The following is a 16,455-nucleotide window of genomic DNA, read 5'->3' on the forward strand; positions in this document are numbered from 1 at the left end:
AGTACAGTTTTCCTACGACTCAAATCAGCGAAAAGAAACATAAAAACTAAACCGTCTTTGCTCTTTCTTGTACCGTGGGAAAATAAACCGTTTTATGTCATATATAAGAATACCTGAAATGCTCAATGCACATGGTTAGTCCGCAAAGCGCATTGTCATCAACACCAAAACCAACTAGAGAGAGATATGCCCTAACATCGTGTGAGGAAGGTGTAGAGGAAACCATCATCCACGGCCAACGGTTTGGCCATTTCTCCATTCTTAGCACTGCATGGAGCAGGGATGGGAAACGAGAGAGGCGAAGCATCTAGTGCCTCTGGTGAAGGTTGGCGCGACTGGTGGACACTGCAACATGCGGCGACAAGACCAAGGTGGTGCTCGGAGAAGATTGATTGCAGAGGAGAGGGCAATGGGAGGAGGGAGAGCTCAGAAAGAATGCATTTTTTGCTTAAAATTAAGCATGGAGGGGCATGTTTGAGCAGTCACTTCTTAAATTTTTGAGTAGTTGAAGATTTGATGTATGGGTGAGCAGTGACTTATCTACTGCTAGCCAAAGCGGACATGCAGGCGGCGAAGGAGGAAGCCAAGCGGCTGCGCCGCGAGCGGTAGGTGGCGGCCAATCAGGCCTACAGAAGCCCTTTCGCCCCTGGAAGGACCCTGACGACAACGACGATGAAGGCGGCAGCGACGGAGGTCCTGTTGGCCAGGCTGAGCATGCGTATGACGTTACCGTCCGTTATCTCGCTTAGTTTTTTCTAGGTTTTTAAAATTTTAGTCAATTTGTCCAATTTAGTTGTAAATGTCAAACTTTATTTGGTTTAAATGAGAATCGTCCGGCTAGCACAAAATTCATCTTATTTTTTAATTCAAGTTCAAAATGCGCTGAAATGTTTATGACATGCGCTTGGATTGACAGTTCCCATATCCGTGTTTGTGGACGGACTGTGATTTCGTTTTGCGGCGTGTTGTAAATGCCCCAAGATGACAATGGAGATGGAGGAGGGGGTGTCACCTATTTAAGAGCATCTCTAGCAGATAAATACGCTTTTTCGGCCGTTTTACGGGACAGCCACCGGCCCGAGTAGATACCGCAAAAACGGCCCAACTCGTATAAAGTTTATGGGAGGCCTGTAAACCGTCCGCGATTTCGGTATATATGCCGGATCCGGGGCGATTAGCGTATCGATCCTCTTTCTCCCCTTTCTATCTCCGCCACGAATCATCCACTCCGGCGACAAATCGATCCCCATCCGACAACGTTTTGCCACGGTTTGTTCAAGCGGATCTTCACGAGATGGCGACGACGGGTGCGGGGCTTGGCAGCAGTAGGGGTTTCAGCGCCCGCGGGGACTTCGGTTGCCGCGATGGAGGCGACGCCCGTGGCGACTTCGTCGCCGCAAGCGGAGGAAGGGCGATGAGGCAGGCGGCTCCGGCCTCCGCCCTCCCGTGTTGGACAGGCAGTGGGAGGTGGCGCGCAAGCGCGACGCCAAGTTCCACAGTGTCGACGCTCCGGCTTGAGCCAACTTCCGTCGCCTCGGCGACATCTTCGACCCGACGCTGCAGCGTCGTAGGGAGGCGGAGGTCGCGTGGTTCAACACGAACGAGGCCGCCACAAATCGGAGATGTAGTTGCGGCCGCACGTGTGCCGGCGCTCCTCGAGGAGTTCCAGCTGCAGGCGACCCTCCGCTCCACGCTGATCTACAACACTTTCCACTGCAACGAGCCGGCGCCCAGCCACGGCAGTGACAGCGGCTCTGGCGAAGAGTAGATCTTAAGCTATGCGATTTTAAACTTCGGTTATGTTTAATTATGATTTGTACTAAAAACTCTCCTATTCCATGCGTGTGAACTCCCGTGTGCCGGGCTATGCTATGTTGGTCCGATGAACTCCGGTGAGATGTTTTTAGCGCGAAGTAGTCTGCTTAAATTTGTATCATATGTAGGATCAGTTCTTGCAGCGCGCGCCGACATACTGCAAAAAACGTTTACGGGATACCATAAACGATTTTTCAGGAACGGTGGTTTGCAGGGTCTGCTAGAGATGCTCTTAGAGCATCTCCGGCCGTTGCCCCTCTCCTCCCCCCCCCTCCCCGGACGCATAAAAATCGCCCCCTGGGGGCGAGCCGGCAATACAATCGGCGTTGGGGGCGGTTTTGCGCCCAGTCGTCGCCCCAGCTCGCCCCCAGGCGCCGAAATTAGCCCACTTTGCAGCTCAATTTTAGCGAATAAAGGGCCCATATGGGCGAGAATAGGCCCATATTCGGCGTGGTTTCGCGTTCAATTATCAACACAATTATTTTTTATCACATATTTCATCACAGAAAAATCAAATACTTCAACAAAATAGTACAACAACAAATAGTTCAATACAAATTATATAGTTCAACAAATAAAAACTCGTATTTCATCACACGGCGTCCCCCTTGAGCCTCCATAGGTGCTCAATCAGATCTTTCTGCAGTTGATGATGCACCTGTGGGTCTCGGATCTCCTGACGCATACTGAGATAGGCAGTCCAAGTTGCCGGTAGCTGGTGATCAACTTCGGCTAGAGGACCCTGCCTGTAGTATGGTTCAGTGTCAAACACTGGGTCTTCTTGCTCGTTCTCAATGATCATGTTGTGCAAGATGACACAGCAAGTCATAATCTTCCACATTTGATCTTTGGACCAGGTCTAAGCGGGGTACCGAACAACAGCAAATCGAGATTGGAGCACACCAAATGCCCGCTCGACATCCTTCCTGCAAGCCTTCTGAAGCTTCGCAAACCAGACGTTCTTGCCTCCTGCCACAGGGTTTGAGATCGTTTTCACAAATGTCAACCATCTCGGATAGATATCGTCAGCTAGATAGTACTCCTTGTTGTATTGGTGCCCATTGATCTCGAAGTTCACCGGAGGAGAATGGCCCTCAACGAGCTTGGCAAAAACAGGAGAGCACTGCAGCATGTTGATGTCATTGTGAGTTCCTGGCATATCAAAGGAGTGCCAAATCCAGAGGTCCTGTGTGGCTACCGCCTTAAGCACCACACTGCAACCGCCTTTGGCGCCTTTGTACATCTCCTGTCAACCAAATGGGCAATTCTTCCATTTCCAATACATGCAGTCGATGCTTCCAAGCATCCCAGGAAATCCTCTTGCTGCATTCTGGGCTAGGATCCGAGCAGTGTCTTCCGCATTGGGTGTTCTCAAGTATTGTGGCCCAAACACTGCCACCACTGCCCGACAGAACTTGTAGAAACACTATATGCTGGTGGACTCGGCCATGCGCCCATAGTCGTCGAGTGAATCACTGGGAGCTCCATATGCAAGCATCCTCATCGCTGTCGTGCACTTCTGGATGGAGGTGAATCCAAGAGCGCCAGTGCAATCCATCTTGCACTTGAAGTAGTTTTCGAACTCCCGGATGGAATTCACAATCCTGAGGAAGAGCTTTCGGCTCATCCGATAACGGTGCCGAAATGTTCTCTCGCCATGAAGTGGAGCATCGGCGAAGTAGTCGGAGTAGAGCATGCAGTAGCCTTGGAGACGATGCCGGTTCTTTGCTTTCACCCGCCCTGGCGCCGAGCCACCTCGCCGCGGCTTTTCATTGCTCGCCAGCAGCTGAATATGCCACCACCACGACCATCCGGATCCTCCTGCGCTGGACGCCGATCTGGTCGAGGACTCATCTATGAGATGCTCTTCTTACTGGACGTCGGCCGTGGCTTCCTCCTCCAGCAGCGCGGCGAGCTCTTCCTCCTCATCCGAGTCCATCACCGAGACAGGCAAAACGCCGAACACCTTGCGCTCGGTGGGCGTGTACCCGCCGTTAACCGCGCCTCCGCGGCCGGAAACGGCGGCCGGAAACGCCCAGCTGCTGTGAGAGGGGCTGCCGCGGCGAAGCGCTGCTATTTTCCGGCAGAGAATGGCTATCTAGCGGAGTAGGGTGGCGGCCGTCGCCGGGATATAGCTAGTAGTGGCCGAGGGCGCGGGGGTGCGAGGCGAGTCGGGGGAAGAAAACCTTGACTTTTTCCCTGTCGGTGTGGGCCAGGCGTGCTTTTCCCTAGCGCCGGAGCCCCCAACTGCTCCCCAGCGCGCCGGGTTCGGCCTGTGACCGCCGGGCGGAAAAAAGATCCGAACCGGCGATTTTCGGCGTTCTGGGGGCGCGACTAGGCCGTTTTTTTGGCGCCGGCGCCGAAAAAGTGGCCTGAGGAGTCCTGTTGGTGGCGCGGCTGGAGATGCCCTTAGTAGTCTTGGAAAGTAAATCCAGGTGTAAAACACGCTTTCACCCAAAAGAGCGAGATCTGCCCTCGAGAGGAAGCGACGCGGATTCCCTGCGGTGAAAATGTTCTTCTCGGCGCATGCACGCACGGCGTGAGCTCAGCTCAGCCCCATCTCATCTCGCCCCTTTCCACCGTTTGCAGTAAGTTTCGGCCTCGCTTTCCCGACCCAGCTCGCAAGCCACGCGCATCGGGTCTCTCAGCGATCTCCCCCCACTCTCCCCCCCATCCCCCCCGCGTCGCAGCTCACCCCGCCGGCGGCCGCGCGACGGCCCCGCCCCCGACCCCCGACCAGGCGGAGCGCGGCCAGGGCAGGCAAGATGGTCTTCGTCTGGCTCGCCGCCTTCTTCCTAGTCGTCGCGCTCATCGTGCTCGTCATCTTCCAGGTGAGAGAGACCCCCCGCCCCGCCCCGTCTCGTCTCCGCTCGCAGCCGCCTCGGGCTGTACGGAGCCCCTGGGCCCGACGCGATCTCCGCCCTGGCGTCTGTTAACCCCCTGGCGATTTTGGCGAGATTTTGGGAAGGGGAGGGCGGCGGATTTGTGCCTTCTCCGAGCCGAATTCTCCGGCGATCCGGGGTTTGGGGAGGCGCGGATTGCGGATTTGGAGCTTCTGGCTGGCGGAGGAGCGCCAGGGGATTGGGTGCCGCTGCGTCTTCTGCTGCTGGCGCTGGTTCGTGCGCGGTTTCTGCGTCCAGATCTCCACATGTTCGTCCTGCGTTAGCCTGTAGTAACCCAGAATTAACGCCCGGCAACCGTCGTTTTTAGTCTTGCAGCTCTGAAAATCAGTTTCAGTGCTTAAAATCGATTTCATTTGTTTTGTTGGTAGACGCATTAGGTGCTCTGTTAGGTACTTAGCACACAGTATGTTCAGTAAATGAATCTCTTTTTGTAAGGTCGTACTGAAGGTTTTGTTGTGGTGCTGTTTGTTCACCAAATGTGCAATCAATGCTCTTGTCCCAGTTTGGTAGGGCTATACGAGTTCCACCCTCTGTCCTGCTACTTGTTGGTCTATCATGATACCTCTAGAGATCAGAATCAGCTAGTGGATGGTTATAAACTTAGAATATCTTTGCAGCTTGCTTGATGTCAAACATCCCATGTTTAAGTCTCGGGTAATGGTTTCTGATCTTTGCCCTTAATTGGGTGAAGTATCTTAGCTTTTGTACTACTTTGATTCATCCTCTGGAATGAATAAACAGAGTACTACCTTTGCCCAACTCTTCTTTCTTTTGCTACTGTATACTTTTCCCAACTCCATTTTCTGTCTTCCATTATCTAGCTTTTGCTACTGTATTGTTGGTTCTAGCTGCAACTTCCTCAGTGCTTAGATGCGCCATTCATGGGAGATGAACATTTCAGCAAACTAGTTTTGATTTTCTTGTAGGACAGAGGGAAAGTCATTGATATATACTACCTCTGTATCAAAATATAAGATGTTTTTGCAGTTCAAATTATATTGCAAAAACGTCTTATATTTTGATATGCAGTTCAAATTATATTGCAAAAACGTCTTATATTTTGATACGGAAGGAGTATTTCCATTGATTTTGATTGCCGAATTGCTTTGGCATTTAGTATTTCCTAATGTTCCTCATTAAACGTAGAATCTGACTGTTTTTGTTTCATTTGAAGTGGATCGTTCATCCTTGCTCATATTGCTTTAGGTGGAATCTGCATGGCTCGTTACTCATGTTTAATGTTAATCAACAACATCCATAAGTAAGATTAGCCAGAAAGTTATTCTTATTCCTGACGGTTTATGTTTCTTTTACAGTTGATGTGCTTGGCAGATCTGGAGTTCGATTATATCAACCCGTTTGATTCATCCTCTCGAATCAATAAAGTGGTTATGCCAGAATTTATAGTGCAAGCACTTCTAAGTGCATTATTCCTCTTATCTGGGCATTGGGCGATGTTCTTGCTTTCTGCCCCAATGGTGTACTATAACTATACATTGTAAGTGACTCTTGTCTTCTGTTTGCCTTACATTTTTTAAACGACTGATATGGTTACTCTAAGCTGTGGTCAGTATATTGTTTATTGAACATTAGCTGCTACATAACGTACCATGCATAGTTTAACAGATTAACTGAAAGTTCGAAATAGTAATATGCTTCATTTCTTATTGTACATGAGAATTGAGAACCAGAAGAAAGTGGGGAAATGGGTGCTGAAGACTGATACATCTATTTTTATGTTCTGTTAGACTGTTAGTTTTGATAGAAATATTTAGAGATAAGGACCCAAGTCTTCTCCTGCTCCAGTCTTTGTACTTTACACATAATGTTCTGAAGGTGTTTTCATGATCTAAGTTCTTGGAAATTATTTTATTTTACTACGATATTTGGATGCACCTAAGTACTGTGCTACAATATCGTCATGTAAGTTGGTGTGAAAATCTCTGAAAGGTAGATTTATTTAATGGGCTTGCAAATATGGCGTCACTGGTCGGAATCACAAGCTGCTAGGCATATACAGCTGTAAATTATACCTAACCTAAAATTGGCCATACATGCTCTGCAGAGATGCTAAGAATAGGAGTTGCACCTTTAAAATTCTGCTTTTGTCTCCATATATTGACTTTGGGACTTCAGGACACTGACCTGCTGTCAGATTATTCGCGCACTTACTGTTTGTGCTACCTGAATATCTTTTTTACCACAACACATGGTGTCACATATAACCTTACTATATCCATTTTTGAACTCATGATTAGCTCTACTTGGTTAGGAGGTTCTCACTGCAATTTTTTGCATGTGCCATTCTTGGTCTTATATGTTGCGTATAAGTGTAACCTTTTGTCTTTGCAGGTACCACCGGCGGCAGCATCTTGTAGATGTGACAGAGATATTTAACCATCTTTCACGGGAGAAGAAGCGCCGTCTTTTTAAGATAGCTGCTCTTATCGTCCTCCTATTCTTGTCCTTGTTCTGGTAAACATAACAGACATCATTTGCTATAATCACTGCAAGTGTGCAACCAGCAAAGAAGGAACATAATTGCCTCTTGTTTCTGTGCTTGTCTGCAGGATGATTTGGAGTGTACTGGAGGAGCACGAGTAGAATGAGAGAAACACTGTGATAGCTCAACCTGGTCCTGCAGCCATTAGTTAGGTATTACGACGGTGTCCTCGTGGCCTGCTGAACACCTACTCCGATGCCGTTATTATTCATATGAAAGCCTTTTGGATAACTTTAGGGTGTCTAGAGAAACGATGCAAGCAGAAGGGCGAAGACTACGTGTCCAGGGTGCTTCTTGTTGCTCGCGCCTAGTGCGAAATCTCCTGCTGTTGTAGCGTGTAACATAACATGTAAGTTAGGAGCCACTCCGTATTTATTTGATCGTGCATCCGTTCATATGGGGCGAAGGAATTGCTGCACCCAACTGTGCATGGTTTTGTTGGAACTGACATTTTCATGTCTTGTGTTGCCTTGCACCTTTATAATGCGGTTGATTATGTTGATGTCGTGGTCGATATGTATTGTTGATTGATGGGTATGCAAGCAGAGTAGGCACTGTCGGTTCATGTTTCAGTTGATTGATAAGTACCAAGCGGTATAGATTTTCATTTATGGATGCAGTTTGTTTCAGTTTATTGATAAATAATTATCGAAACTCGTCAGAAGAGCATAAACTGTTTTATTTCAGATGAACAGAAACACACCACTAATCGGCCAACAGCAAAAGCGTACGAGTAATCACAACTATTAGCTCTCGGGTAGAGAACGCTTGGATCAAAATACAGCAGTAATAATAGTATAACTAGCAGCACCATAAGAACTCGTGGACCATCTCCCTTCAGACCTATGCAGCAAGCAGGCTCCTTCTTTTCAGTAGGGCTCCACCGGCGCCCTGAAGTTTGCTCCGGCGTACACCGCCGCGTCGCCGAGCTCCTCCTCGATCCTCAGCAGCTGCAGCGAGCACAAGCAAGAAGCCTCAGAACACAGAACATGCAGCATGTGGAAAGATGACTATGGTGTCGCTCGCCACTGTATATACCTGGTTGTATTTGGCCAGACGCTCAGACCTGCAGGGAGCTCCAGTCTTGATCTGGCCCTGCAACAAGCAAGTGGAGAAAGATATGACCATCACCACTGAACCATGAATTCATGCACTAAAAAGTGAAAGGATTTCAAGCTCTGGTCCAGCCGAAGGCGGTGCTGTACCGTGGCCAGGCCGACCGAGAGGTCGGCGATAAAGGTGTCCTCTGTCTCACCACTGCAAATGACAGAAAGAATGTTCAGTGCAAACAGATCATATGGCAAATGCAAATTGAAAAGCATTCCAAATTTGCAGTGCTTATTACCTCCTGTGGCTCGCCATCACTCCCCACCCGGCGCGCTTGGACATGCTGACGGCCTCGATGCTCTCTGTCACCGAGCCTATCTGGTTCACCTGTTTACCATAAACAACTAGTATTATTAGCATTATTATTATTCCTTGGAAAAAAGAATCAGCAGATTCAGGCAGAGATTGATGGTGCTACCTTCAGGAGAAGGGCATTGCAGGTCTTCTCACTGATCGCCTTGGCAACCCTCTGCAGAATCCAAACAGGCATCGGTCAAGCTCGTAGAAATATTTTTCTCTGGTAAACCCAGTGATATACTGATAATATGTAGCTTACCGTGGGGTTAGTGACAAGAAGGTCGTCTCCGACAATCTGCACCTGCTGCCCAACCTCGCCGGTCATCTTGGCGTAGGTGGCCCAGTCATCCTGATCGAACGGGTCTTCGATCGACACGATGGGGTACTCCGAGACGAAGGACTTGTACAGATCTTTCAGGCTGTCGCCTGAGATTTTGTGGGAACCGTCGTTGTTCTGTTCAGTTCAGTCATATGATGTTAAGACAATATGCTAAGCCTGCTCTGATTTTTACTTGAACAAACTTATAGGTATCTACAGTTGCACAAAGGGCAGTTGAGCATTATGAGAACAGGGGAGCAAGTTGGAAATCTTACATCCTCCTTGAAATTAAGGTCATAGGTCTGGTCCTTCTCACTGTAGAATTCAGAAGCAGCAACATCCATTCCAATGACAACCTGCCACACGTAGATAAATTTAATGTTATGCAACAATAAATAAATCAAATGGCTGAACCATGACCTAAGCAAAGAGATTTTTTTTTACCTTTCCAGTGTAGCCAGCCTTAGCTATAGCTGCCTTCAGCAGTTCCAGGCCCTCCTTGTTTTCCTGAATAATTATTTGACATAAAAAAAAAGTTTGTCGGCACTTGGATTCATCGTATTCGACATAAGTTGAGACAACTTGTTATACTTGCAGCAGGGAAACGTATGTGCTTTACCTGAATGTTAGGCGCAAAGCCACCTTCATCCCCAACATTTGTGGCATCCTGACCATACTTCTTCTTGATTATGCTCTGCATACAAAATGTGTCAGCATTCATTCCAACTGCATATTTTCTGAAGTTCAGAGACATCATCAAAAGGGTTAGATGTTGTGTTCACCTTGAGGTGGTGGTACACCTCAACTCCCATCTTCATGGCCTCCTTGAACGAGGAGGCGCCGGTTGGGAGGATCATGAACTCCTGAACGTACACCAATTATATGAGAATCATCACATTTATCTGAAACATGTTATGAAAATTTCATTCATGACCTGCAACTGCAAGCAGTATTCTTACCTGCATGGCCAGCTTGTTCCCAGCGTGAGAGCCTCCATTGATCACATTGAAAGCAGGCACGGGCAGCACGAGGGTCTTGTTCCCTGCAAGATTCGCAATGTGCTGCAAGCAAACGATACTACCTTCAGTACTACATCCTCTAGCAATTCAACCGATGACCTGTGTAGGTGGTTTAGTTTTTGCTGACCTGGTAAAGAGGGATCTTCTTGACCATGGCGCCGGCCTTGCACACGGCGAGCGACACCGCAAGGATCGCGTTTGCCCCGAGCTTTTTATCGCATCCAAAGAAAGGAAATTATTATCAGTATGAAGAGTGGAAGTAGCCAAGGTGAGGTATAAATAGTCGTTGGATGATGGTATGTACCTTCTGTTTGCACCAGCCCCACTCGTTGGAGGTCCCGTCGAGCTGCTGGACCATGAAGTTGTCGATGTCAGTCTGCTCGGTCGGATCCTTCCCGATCAGCGCCGGCCCGATGATGGCGTTTACATTGTTCACCGCCTGAAATTCAGAGATGGCACGGTCCGGTCCGATCAGTGTCGCTCCAGTATATATATGCAGTTGATCTTAGTTAATTCCTCATCTATACAGTACTCGCAGATTAGAAGGATTGGTAGGTGGTGAAGTAGGGACCTTGAGGACGCCTTTGCCGAGGTAATCAGAGCCTCCATCCCTCAGCTCCAAGGCCTCGTAGATTCCTGATTAGTTGAAGAAAGCGAGCAAAGTTACAACACCCCGAAGAAGCCATGGCGGAACGGAGGCAGGGTGCGTACCGGTGGAAGCGCCGCTGGGCACGGCGCCCCTGGCGAAGCTTCCGTCGCTGAGGCCAATGTCCACCTGAGATTCAGAGAAACAGGGGTACGTATTCAGAACAGATCAACAGAACAGAACAAATAGGGGGTGGTAGATCCACCGCTGGATCGGTCTGGGTACCTCGACGGTGGGGTTTCCGCGGCTGTCGAAGATCTGCCGCGCCTTCACCGACTGGATCGTCGTCGTCGTCGTCGCCGCCGCCATGGATGCTAGGCTGAGTAGCTAATCTCAAAACCTTGGACTCGCGTACGTGTTTGCTCGTTGGTTCCTGGCTGTATGTATGCGGTTGCAGCTTGAGGCAGCCGGTCTGGCCTGGCTACTTGTAGGCGCGGGCGGAGGGGCGGCGTGGGGCCCACCTGTCAGCGTCTCGCCGGACCCGTGGTCCGTACACGTGCCTTGCCGGGGTTTGCTTTGCTTGGAGGAGGGGGCAATGTACAATGGACTTGGGAATTAAGTTAGGCATGTCTGCTTGATTCCCAAGCCCGCCCGCGGTTATTTTTTCTTTCCCCGGCAGGTTTGGCATGCACGCCGGGATTCTTTTCTTTCGTGTTCAACAAGTCTATGATGATGATTCTGCTACCACTTTAGTTTGACAGGTAATTCTGCTGCTACTTTGCAAGAGTGCCTGACGGAAAAGCAGCAGCCCCGAAAATGGCGAGGTCACTTTTGTAAGACGTTTTAGACATTTACTTCTTACAAAAGTGGATGCAATGGACTTCAATTTTGACTTCAATTTGCTTTCCCGACGCGGCGCAGAAGGATGGAAGAAAATGTCGTCTTCAGATGCGTGGACTTTTCAGCGAGGTGGGGCCACTGTGGTTAGGTTAGGCAGATCACTCCTCTTGGAAGCTAATCGAAGCGAGGCCAATGGAAACTTCGACTCGTCTGCCGCGGTGAGCCAATGAGGAGTGCAACTCTGTCGACGAAGTACGTACGAGTAGTAATAATCAACCGCTCCTCTCATCGCAGGGCCGGAATATCGACCCTTGGTCCGGACAGACATGCATCGGCTGACTACGACTTCCTCTATTTTCTACTGCCGTCGAAAATTTGTTTCCCGTTCATCTCTCCTGGCTAAAGGAGCTATATACAGAACGAACGAAAATTCAATCAACGAGCATGCACGAATATAATAGATGCCGACTTCAGTCCGTTTGTCAAACCTGCTGGCCAGCTACTGTTGGCTAGCCAACAGTTTTGGAATTCTAGTAATTATAATCTGCATGTTTAGCTCGTGTCAACTTCCTTCCTCTGATTTCCGCAAAAAAAAAAAACTTCCATTCTCTGGACAGGTTTTGCAGCTATACTTAATTATAACTCCCACTTAAACCCTAGCAAATACGAGGGGCTAGCTGAGGGCGACAGCGAATATGACTATTGCCTGCCTATGCAATTATACAACACCACTGGTTCAACGATGCAATAGGGATCGGAGGTCTCTGCCTTAATTTAGAAAATACTGGCTGGCTTCAATTTGTAAGTGCTTGCAAACAAAACAAAGCTATATATATATATATATATATATATATATATATATATATATATATATATATATATATATATATATATATATATATATATATATATAGGTTCGTTGTTCTGTCCATCGCAGCGCTGCATTTCGTTTTCTATTACCAAATATACTTCTTGCAGCATGCTCTGTTACGCGAAGCTGTCATCATCCTCAGGCTGACTCCTCAGGTCCAAGCTTAACTATCATTATTTTTCAGCAATAATGGATTCGACTTCCTTGCAAATATATAAGAGGGCGGTAGCGAGTTCGACTACGCCTGTCTTTGCAATTATTGTGCAGACACTACACTATTAGTTCAACGATGCAAGAAGCTGTCTGTGCTTTTGTACTGATTTATTCATAGAGATATTAGGTTACGTTCCACTATGATGACGTGTCACTTCACCTTCATGGTCATGCGCATTTTTTATCCTTTTGCTTGGTGGATTATACTCTGATTTACGCTGACGTTCAGAACAATCCATCACTTTTTTTTAATGAAGGTGTTGGTGCAACTGCGGCAGTGCTTCGAGATGCAAGAGGTAACTTTTTAGCTGTGCAATGCAAATATATCTCCTATGCACCGTACGTGGTAAATGTTGAAGCTCCGGCAATGCGCGATGGACTGGCCTTAGCAAGTTCTCTAGGTATCCCTCGTGTGGAAGCAGAATCAAATTCCTTGATAGTCATCGATTCTTGTACAAGACAGACAAGATGGTGGGATGCAAGTGCAACAATCTTCGCAGAATGTGTGGACATTGGATCTCTTATTGGGAAGGTCGTATTTAAACATTGCTATCGTTCTTGCAATGAAGCGGCACATGTGCTAGCTGATTACACTTATTGTAATAAAATTACCTATAGTTGGACGGATGAGCCTCCCGGCTGTCTTATTTTCAAACTGATGGGTGATGTATTTCCTATTCAAATTTAAGTAAAGCTAGCCATGATGGCTTTCCCTAAAAAAAAGAATAATCTTTAACCTGCTTCTCCTCCGGCATGAGGATGGTTAGGTGATGACGGCGATGATAAGAACAGAAATGGGCTGGACATTCAAAACGAGAAAAAAAAGAAGAATGGGCTGGAGCTATTTGGCGGTGGAAGGATTTGTACAAGAGCAAACTGCCCATATTCTCCGACATGCATGGGCCTCTTCTGGGTTATTTTGGCCCATGGTCGCGCTGTTTTCCTTCTCTTTTCGGTTTCTTTTCTGTTTTTGTTTCTGTCTTATTTCTTTCCGTTTCTTTTCTTTCACGTTTTTCCATTTTACTTCTTTTTTCTTTTTTCGTGTATTATACAAGTTCATTGTGTGTTTATATACAAAAATCTTCATTGTATATTTAAGGAAATGTTCGCCCTATATTAAGAAACAGGTTCATTTGTGTGTTTTTTTTTAAAATTCAGCATATATAAAAAATTGTTCAATGTGTATTTAAATATTGTTCAGCTTGTATCACAAAAATGTTCATCGTGTATCTTAAAATTGTTCAGCGTATATCACAAAAAAAATTAGTTTGTATTTAAAAATGGTCGGGGTATATTAAGTTTTTTTAATATATATTAAAATTGTTCATGTTTTGAAATTTTGTTCTCCATTCCAAACATTTTTCCTTTTTTAAAAAAGTGTTCACTAAGTTTTCAAAAAATGGTTGAAATTTTCGGATTTTTTATCTACCACTGCATTTAATTCATAGATGTTTGCTCTACCTAAAAATCGCTTAAACTTGGGAGCTCAAGTGGTAAGGAACATCAAGTCTTCTGCGAGTTTGATTGCCGGGAGCACATTCTTTGGGGTTTTTTCTGGTCGCTTTTATGGCGCTTGATGCTCACAGGCATCGTACATGTGGTCTCAATTTGACTAACTGGATTTGGACGATGCCGCAACTCCAACGCCGAGTCCCTCTGGAACTGTATCGTGCACCATGTTTCGTGGCGAGGTTACCGTCTCAACCTCTCTTTTTTAGCCTCAACTGAGTATACAGGATGTAGCATCTATTCGGATGCGCGCGCGCGCACACACACACACCACAACTCACGCCCCGACTATGCACCTAAACTAGACCTACAACCTATATCTCTAATACGTCTAGTGAGACCAGGAACAAGGGGCATGTTGTCCTCACCTGTGGCTCGTAGACGTCGTGAGGCACTTGCGAAATTTATTACACTATTTATCATGAACAGTGAACAATGACGCTACAGTGTAGCACAATGAGACACCCGAAAATTCGTCACCGCCGGGGATCAAACTCGGGCGGGTGGGGTGGCCACTGCCAACCCTCACCACCGGGCTAGAGCACCTGTCTCACGGGCAGTGGAGTAAGAAAGATGCCTTGGTATTCCAGAGTGATGGCCCTAGGCAGACTGGACGGGAAACGAAAAGAGCTACCCCTATTGGAGGAGGAGGGTCCAGCCAGTTCCCGTCCTGAGGCGGTTTTCCCCTAGGGTTCGCTAGGTTCAACTATCTCCTCTACTGATCACGCTAGAGTCTACGTCAACTCATGCCGGCTGCATGATCCCTCCGGGCGCACGGGAGATCTACCCAGATTCGATGCATGGTATCTCTCGGATGGCTGAACCATGGCTGTTGGTACCTATGGCGAAGGATGGGACGAGCGAGGCGGCAGGTGGGGAGGCGACGGAAGTAGGGGCAGAGCAGGTTGATCCTGCGGTGCTGGATGAAAAGGAGGACGTGATTGAGGAGACAAACGGAGAGGCAGCGGCCTACGAGACAAATCCTGCTCGCCTGGACCGACCTAAGGCGGATGAATATGAGTTTGGATACTATGTTGGGCCCGAGACGGTACTTGCAGACCGGTTTGCAAGGATGACGCTGCATGGGGGGAAGAGGAAGAGTTGGATTTTTCAAAGGAGTTTGGATACTATGAGCCATTGGTGGGCCAGGAGGAGAGCCAAACATGACAATCGATTCCAAAGTCCAGTGACAACTTGGTTCTTCATCAACATATATCTTGAAGACCTTGGGATCGCTAGTGCTCGACAACCTAATGCTCTCAATGCCCGACCAGCTCAACGTGCTTGCAAATGGTTTCCTCCAGCAGGAACAATGGCGAAATTTCATGTGGATGGTGGTCTTTCTCGCCATGGGGATCGTGGTGCAGCAGCAGTAATATGTAGAGACAGCTCCGGTTGTTTCTTGGGAGCCTCGGCTGTTGTGTTTGATGGCCTCATTGTTGCAGCATCTCTGGAGGCGCATGCTTGTAATGAAGCACTGGCTCTAGCTAAGGATCTGAATATCCACCGGTTAGTAATAGCGTCGGACTGCCTTGAGGTCGTGACGAACATCAACAGAGGAGCAGCGTCAGCTTATGCAAACTGTACTAGCTGAAATCAAGCACAGGCGAAGTGAATTCTTAGATGTCTCTTTCTTGTTTGAGCATAGAGAATGTAACTATGAAGCTAATTCTTTAGTTAAGGCCGCAGTTTCGCTCCCAGTTGGTCGCCATCTGTGACTAGGGTTATTACCAGACGTTATTTGTATTCTGAACATTGTTGAGTTTGAATGAAGACCCTACTAGTTCGCTTAAAAAAAAAATCGGAGCAGGTAATTACGACCTAAATGCCACTGGCATCTCCACGCCTCGCACGACTCGTCGTTCTGTCGGCGCTCGTTCCACATCCAGCGCTAGGGTTGCGGGAGGCAACCGCGCCGCCGCCGCCGGAACCGCCTCGACGGCCCCGTCGTCGCCTTCCTGCCGCGGCCTCTCTTCCTCCTTTTCCTCTGTGCCGCCCGCGCCCTTCTGGCCCCTCTGCCGAAGCCGCCCACCTGGGCCCTCTGCCGACGCCAACCCCCCGTCCATCACCGGTGGACTGCTTCGAGCAGTTCACAAGCGAGCATTACCTCCTCTCTTTTCGTCTCTCCTCTGTGTGATGCATGTTGTTTGATGCGTGTAAGAAATTTGTGCTGCTTACTGTGAATGGATGGATGGATGTATGCTGCTTCTTACTATGGAAGTATGGATGGATGAATTCTTGCTGCTTACTGTGAATGGATGGATGTTATTAGTATGTTGCCACTTTCATCTCTGTGTTCGAACCAACCATGATTCTGCTGTTTGCTATTAGCTTGTTTGATGGATGGATGGATGCATGGTATTAGTATATGAACAACTTTTTTTGTACTGTCGATGGTGTTGTGTATGTTAGAATTTCTTTATCATTTTTTGTACTGGTGATGCTGCTGCTTGCAGTGGCGGAGCCAGGATTC

The 16,455-nt window shown here is 47.8% G+C and overlaps 2 protein-coding genes across 2 annotated transcripts; one reads left to right on the forward strand and one right to left on the reverse strand.

The window, feature by feature from the left end:
- Positions 1-4,351: 4,351 nt before the first annotated feature.
- Positions 4,352-7,723, forward strand: LOC119329524 (protein cornichon homolog 4-like). The gene is made up of 4 exons (XM_037602588.1): positions 4,352-4,646; positions 6,035-6,216; positions 7,071-7,193; positions 7,289-7,723. The coding sequence occupies exons 1-4, from the start codon at positions 4,581-4,583 to the stop codon at positions 7,320-7,322; spliced, it is 405 nt and encodes a 134-aa protein (XP_037458485.1). The 5' UTR covers positions 4,352-4,580; the 3' UTR covers positions 7,323-7,723.
- A 159-nt stretch (positions 7,724-7,882) lies between these two features.
- Positions 7,883-11,002, reverse strand: LOC119329523 (enolase 1). The gene is made up of 16 exons (XM_037602587.1): positions 10,835-11,002; positions 10,675-10,738; positions 10,535-10,599; positions 10,268-10,402; positions 10,091-10,171; positions 9,904-10,005; positions 9,727-9,807; positions 9,564-9,638; positions 9,389-9,451; positions 9,220-9,300; positions 8,885-9,079; positions 8,747-8,797; positions 8,567-8,655; positions 8,427-8,478; positions 8,260-8,316; positions 7,883-8,171 (listed from the first exon to the last, which is right to left on the reverse strand). Exons 1-16 carry the CDS (start codon positions 10,916-10,918, stop codon positions 8,091-8,093), a joined length of 1,356 nt encoding a protein of 451 aa, XP_037458484.1. The 5' UTR covers positions 10,919-11,002; the 3' UTR covers positions 7,883-8,090.
- Between the last annotated feature and the right edge of the window lie 5,453 nt (positions 11,003-16,455).

This window comes from Triticum dicoccoides, chromosome 7A (assembly GCF_002162155.2).
Source record: "Triticum dicoccoides isolate Atlit2015 ecotype Zavitan chromosome 7A, WEW_v2.0, whole genome shotgun sequence".
Lineage (NCBI taxonomy): Eukaryota > Viridiplantae > Streptophyta > Magnoliopsida > Poales > Poaceae > Triticum > Triticum dicoccoides.